At 38.3% G+C, this 6623-nt stretch overlaps 1 protein-coding gene across 1 annotated transcript in view; it reads left to right on the top strand.

Annotated features, from left to right (window-relative positions):
* Nucleotides 1-430: 430 nt before the first annotated feature.
* The window catches only part of LOC144592248 (low-density lipoprotein receptor-related protein 2-like), a 78442-nt gene continuing 72249 nt past the window's right edge, over nt 431-6623 (top strand). Inside the window, 8 exon segments of the mRNA XM_078396780.1 lie at nt 431-557; nt 1456-1827; nt 2389-2505; nt 2581-2703; nt 3569-3688; nt 3791-3916; nt 4663-4834; nt 5967-6191. Of these exon segments, the coding sequence (XP_078252906.1) occupies nt 431-557; nt 1456-1827; nt 2389-2505; nt 2581-2703; nt 3569-3688; nt 3791-3916; nt 4663-4834; nt 5967-6191 (1382 nt within the window).

Below are 6623 nucleotides of genomic sequence, written 5' to 3'. Positions count from 1 at the left end.
GCTTTGTCAAATTGATTCAATCACATGAGCAAACCTGCTGTACCTGTGACCAATCATTGCTACACTACTTTTAAGGCAGCTATATTTATTTTGGGATAATTGGAACCTGCTTCATCGTGTTCTCTCTAATGCTCTGTTATTACTGTAAGACAACTTTACCACTATACTCAAATCCCATCATAAAGGCCATGATATAATTTGCCTTTCCATTGCTTGTCTTGTGATGTGTGCAACGGCTCATGTTCCCTTTGAGTATTAACATTATCCAATCGTTTTCCACTTGTCCGGTCTGATAATGTCCTGTAAGCACTTCAGAGAAATCCATTTAAACTTTAATTCTCATCGCCGTTGATTACTTTTGGAAAGGGTGAAGATTAAGTTACTAATTACTTCCATCTCAATGGGGTATTCTGTGGCTTGTCATTTGGTTATGTCTCTTGTTCTGGGGGTGACACTTGCCAGGTTGAAATGCCCTGTTCTAGATCTGTACAGTGTATTCAATTCTAATGGAAATGTGGTGCCAAATATTGCAGCTGAGTTGATAAGAACTGTAGTAGGTAAGTTGATATCTCTTTTGTTAATTTCAACGGTTGTACAAAGCCTCTGGCTGTTTGGATAGTAGAACGGAATAATTGCTCTCCATTCTACTATAAATGTAAAGATTTATCCGATCTAGCAGTTGTGATACTAGAGATGTCAAAGGTGGAAGTTGTATATCCAGAGCTATTGATTCCAAATGGTGATAAATACTTGCACTTTATGCTTGTTTTGTGAATATCTGATTGTATTTTGATGGTTAAATGAATCGATACAAAGACAAGATAGGTAGATGGGCCTGAGGTATTGGGTTAGCTGTGTTTTTTTTTTACCATGGAGCTAAACAGGTATATCATATCATATCATATATATACAGCCGGAAACAGGCCTTTTCGGCCCTCCAAGTCCGTGCCGCCCAGCGAACCCCGTACATTAACCCTATCCTACACCCACTACGGACAATTTTTACATTTACCCAGCCAATTAACCTACATACCTGTACGTCTTTGGAGTGTGGGAGGAAACCGAAGATCTCGGAGAAAACCCACGCAGGTCACGGGGAGAACGTACAAACTCCTTACAGTGCAGCACCCGTAGTCAGGATCGAACCTGAGTCTCCTGAAGGGCCAAATTAACTACCAAGTTCTTGATTTGAAAAGTTATCTGTTTCCACTTGTTTATGGGTGTCTTCAGACTCTTGGCAATGATCCACGGGATTAAATCTTTTAATCCCTTTCTTGAAGTTGTCACAGAATATCATTGTGTATTGAGCATCATATCATGGTCATATAAGAAGTTTGTAATTTACATTCAAATGAAAGTTCAGAAGCTATTATAGATTATTTGATTTAAAGGCATCAAGTAGAAGTGCTAGTTGTAATCAATCAAATGGTTTATAATTTAATGGTTCTTTTTCAGGAGACCTGGTTTGTCATCCAGATGAGTTTACTTGCTCCAGTGGAAGATGTGTTTCAAAAACATTTGTCTGCAATGGTGCTGATGACTGTGGTGATGGAAGTGATGAAGGCGGCTGTGTTGCACATTCTTGTACCCCACATGAGTTTTGGTGCAATAGTTCTGAATGCATCCCCCTGAACTGGTTGTGTGATGCACATGCTGATTGTGCTGACCAATCGGATGAATCTCCAGTCCACTGTGGCTATGTTCTCTCTTCAGTTGTGACGTGTCATCCCGCTGACTTCCTCTGTGGTTCTGGTGAATGCACTTATCATCTCTGGGTCTGTGATGGCGATGATGACTGCGAAGATGGAAGTGATGAAGCCAATTGTTGTAACTACATTTAATTCCTTTTATATTATATTAAAGATGATAACTTTTGTTCCAGGAGCAGTGAGCCAGTCCACAAATGTACAGTAGAACAATTGAATTTGATAGACACAAGGAACTGCAGATGCTGGAATCTTCAGTAAAACACAAAGTGTTGGAGTAACCCTGTGTGTCGGGCAGCATATGTACTGGATACAGATAGGTTATGTGTTGGATCAGGACTGCAAACTGCCTATCCATGTTTCCAGTGATACTGTCTAACTTGCTGAGTTATTTCAGTACTCATTCCTATTTGACAAATTGATAATGATGGTTCTGTAGTGAACAGCATTGTATAGAGTACAGTTATCTTCTAATTTAGTAAAGTTACTGAACCTATTCAAGAATTCCCTCTTCCATAAGGAAATGTATTTTGCCAAGTTGTTTCAATGAATGCCAAGCCATTCGGACCAGAAGTTCCTTAGTTTTGACCTAGCAAGATATCATCAAATAGTAATGCTCTAAGTGGGTCTTGTCATTATGGTATATTTTTCTTGAACCTTGAATTTTAACTTTCATTTTCAGCACTTCTGAACTGTAAACCTGATGATTTCAAATGCGGTGGCAGTTGTATTCCTGAAAACAAGAAATGTGACGGTTTTAAGGATTGCACTGATGGTAGTGATGAATTTGACTGTAAGAGTAAGTATGCCATTTCTTGCATGGCTAATGTTGTAATTCCATACTTCAACTTTGTAAATCTATTCTTCCTCCCAGTTCCAGACTGCACTGGGCCTTTTGATTTCAGATGCCAAAGTGGAGAATGTATAAATGTCACCAAATTGTGTAACCAGCAACAAGATTGCAAGGACAGGAGTGATGAACCCCTTGAAAAATGCAGTAAGTGACTTTGACTATAAAAGAGATTCTTGAATTTAAGAAGTTACAGTAAAATTCCAATATCTTGAGAATGGAATAGATCACTTGCTGCTTGGTCATTTACTGCATACTCGTTTGGAAAGTTAACATTTTCTTTGTCCACATATTGTCAAATTTCCTCTTCAAACCATTCTGCAATTGGCTCCAATGAGACTAAATTGATAATTTTGTTTTTCTTACTTAATTAAGAAACCTAATGTGAACTTCAATTTGCTTGCATTAGCAATATATGATTTTATAGTCTTATTTTAAATTGTTGACCAGTCATTCCATTTCAAAGCCTTGTTGATTCTCAATTTTATTGTTAATCCTCATTACAAACAGTTTGAATGTATTTGGGATCAAAAATAAACTCAATAGCTGCTGAGATAGTGTTTGAATAATTATAGTATAACATTTAAGACTTAGACTATACATTTAAACTTGAATGGTTTTTTAAAAATTTGAAATTAGTTTACCTGTGGTTGCATCAATGATTCTACTGAAATGTAGATGACTGATACCAACTCTATTTTTAAGACTAAGAAATGGGGCGGAGATGCCACATTGACCCCTGTGCTTACTCTGCGATTTAATAAAATAATAGCTCATCTTTGCTTTCTGCTAATTGATCCTAGATTTCTTCAATCCTGAAATGAATTTGCATGTCTCAGAGTTGTCTTAGTCTACCTAAAATGTCAAATATTCACTAATCTATGGATGAAAATGTTCTTGGCTGACTCCAGGTTTCTGCATATTGAAAGTTATTGAAGGCTGGCTTTGCCAACAATAACTTTCTACTTTATTTGCAAACTTGGTTCTAATAGTTTGGCTTATTTATTTCCAGACTTAAATGAATGCTTGGTGAGCAATGGTGGCTGTTCTCACATCTGCAGAGATCTTCCCATTGGTTATGAATGTGAGTGTCCAGCTGGCTTTGAACTGGTTGACGGAAAATCCTGTGCAGGCAAGTTGATTTGATCCCCCTCCTTTGAAACTGGCTTGCTAGTAAACATTTGATAAACCAGCATTTGCAGTACCTTGTCTCTAGAAAATTTCTTCCTTGTAGATATTGATGAATGTCAGAATCTAGAGACCTGCAATCAAATCTGCTTCAACTTGAAGGGAAGCTTTAAATGCGATTGTCATAAAGGATATCACTTGCATCTACTCAGTGGGGTTTGCAAAGCTCTAGGCAAGTACAATATTAAATGGCCAGTTACCTGACTGTATAATGTAGATGACTGATACCAATAATTTTGAGACTGTAAAAATGGGAGCGAGATACCACGTTGACCCCTGTGCTTCCTCTGTCATTTAATAAAATAATAGCTCATCTTTGATTTCTGCTACTTTATCCTAGCCGAGACCCCTAGATTTCTTCAATCCTGAAATGAACTGCTCCCTGAAGTTGATCACAATCTCCTTTGTCTTGTTAACATTAAGGGAAATGTTGTTGGCTTGGCATCTGGTTACAAGGTTGTCAATCTCCTTCATGTACTCTGTCTCATTATTATTTGATATCTGGCCCACTATGGTGGTGTCATCTGCAAATTTGTAAATTGAGTTGGATGTGTATTTGGCTACACAGTTGTGGGTGTATAAGGAGTAAAGAAGGGGACTGAGAACGCAAAGCATTTTGCTTTTCCACAGACAATGAAGTAATGTTTAATTTCATTTTCTAATTTGTATCTTTATTTTTGAAGCCATTTTGTAACAATTTTATTTCATTGGCCTCTGCTCCACTTCTAATTTGAGGAAATTATTCTGGAATTCTTTCCTGATTTTAGTTTGACTGGAGTTCAAGTGGTGGGCCATTGAAGAATGAGAAGGAGTCATTAGGAACATTGTTCTCTTCAGAAAATTAAGAGCCTTCTGTATTTAATTGATTACTAAGACTCTAGTCTTAAGAGTTTGGGTTTTTGTTGTTATCCAAATCAGGTGATGAACCCAGTTTGATGTTTGTTAATCGCCATGATATCAGGAAAATCGGATTGCATCACTTGGAATACACTCTGGTGGTTGACCAGTTGAAAAATGCTTTAGCACTTGATGTTGACATTGGAACTCAGAAAATCTTCTGGACTGACTTGGTGTATCAGGCAATATTCAGGTAAGACGGGGGGCGGCGGGGGCGGCGCGAGTAAATATCACTTGGTTTAAGCAACAATTCTAGTTTTATTACTTTGCAGAGGAAAAGAACTTCAGATGCTGGTTTAAATCAAAGGTAGACACAAATGGCTGGAGTAACTCAGCGGGTCAGGCACCATCTCTGGAGAGAAGGAATGGGTGACGTTTCGGGTCGAAACCCTTCTTCTGACTGAAGAAGGGTTTTGACCCGAAACGTCACCCATTCCTTCTCCAGAAATGCTGCCTGACCCGTTGAGTTACTCCCGCATTTTGTGTCTACCTTTATAACTTTGTAGTTCCAGTCGTGTAGTATAAATGTAGGCAGTCCTCCTGATGCCTGACCCTGCCTGGGCATGGTGAAGCTGGACAAGACTTTTGGAACAGCACAATTCTAAACACTTGGTAACTTTTAATAAACTTTTGTAAAATATTGCAAATATGTAAAGATGAACCTTCAAAACTAGGATTATATAAATGTGGCAAGATGTAATACCATTCACTGCTGTAGCCTTTAACATTTGCCTATCTGGGGAGAAGGCAGGAACGGGGTACTGATTGAGAGTGATCAGCCATGATCGCATTGAATGGCGGTGCTGGCTCGAAGGGCTGAATGGCCTACTCCTGCACCTATTGTCTATTGTCTATTATCCCAGGCTCTGTGGATGCAACTCTATCTGTACATCTTTGGATCCTTTGCAAACTGCCCAGTTTTATCTTTTCAACCCGCCCCCCCTCGCGAATTATATGAAAGAATTGTGCCAATGGCAATGATCGATGCAGACCACTGCCTCTTCTGTGCCCATTTTATTGCCCATGGATCTAACAAAAGTAATCTGCCAATTTTCACTGAGATTGCTTTTTGAATTTCTTGTCCTTGTCACTGTAGCTAAAATAATGCAAAGTGTGCTTGCTCATCAATGAAAAGAATGGGCAGCCCATATTTACTGCACTTTCAAAGATCCCATAGTCATTGAATGCTCGGTAAAATTTGGGACAGTATTGATCAATGAGGAATTGCACATCTTCCCACCAACAGATCTACTAATGTGCAGCTGTTCTGTTTTCAATACTTATTTAATTTGAATACTTAAAGGTTTATGAATGCTTTCTTGCAGTAAATCATTGACTGAACAAGATGGTGAATTGGGTATCTCCAGAGCTATCAAGGATGTAAAAATTGCTATGGGAATTGCTGTTGACTGGATCTACAAGAACATTTATTGGACCGATGTGGGCACTAAAACACTGTCTGTGGCCAACTTTAATGGAACCAGAAGGAAGATTCTCTTTCAAACTGAAATGAAGGAACCTTCTTCTGTAGTTGTTGATCCACTATCTGGGTAACTTTTTCAACTCCTATTGTATTGAGTATCACCATATCAACACAAATGATTTGGGATCAGTTCAAAACTAATCAAGCAGCAAAGTTAAATCGTTTTTTCTTAAAATAGCGATACTAATGGCTCTTGTCGGAATTGCAAACTGCACATTCCATTAAATTGGGGTAAGGAGATGTTGGAAGCATTCATGTTCTCTATCTGATAGAAATTGCTTCAATCTGCAAGGTTTCATTTAAAGTTAAAAGATATAGCTTGGTTAATTATGAAGGCTCTTGCTCAGTAAATTTGTGTTCTTGCATGCAAAGATGTGGTAACTTCATGCACTAGAAACTAGCTTTATTCTCTTGTAATAGGATTGTTGTATACTGGGATAGTAACTGTCTCTGCAACCAAGTATGCTTTGATAATTAAAAGCCACTGCTTGCTTTTGGA

This window comes from Rhinoraja longicauda, chromosome 3 (genome assembly GCF_053455715.1).
Source record: "Rhinoraja longicauda isolate Sanriku21f chromosome 3, sRhiLon1.1, whole genome shotgun sequence".
In the NCBI taxonomy this organism is placed as follows: domain Eukaryota; kingdom Metazoa; phylum Chordata; class Chondrichthyes; order Rajiformes; family Arhynchobatidae; genus Rhinoraja; species Rhinoraja longicauda.
Note: the sequence above shows the minus strand (reverse complement) of the source record. Positions and strands in the feature narration are given on the sequence as shown.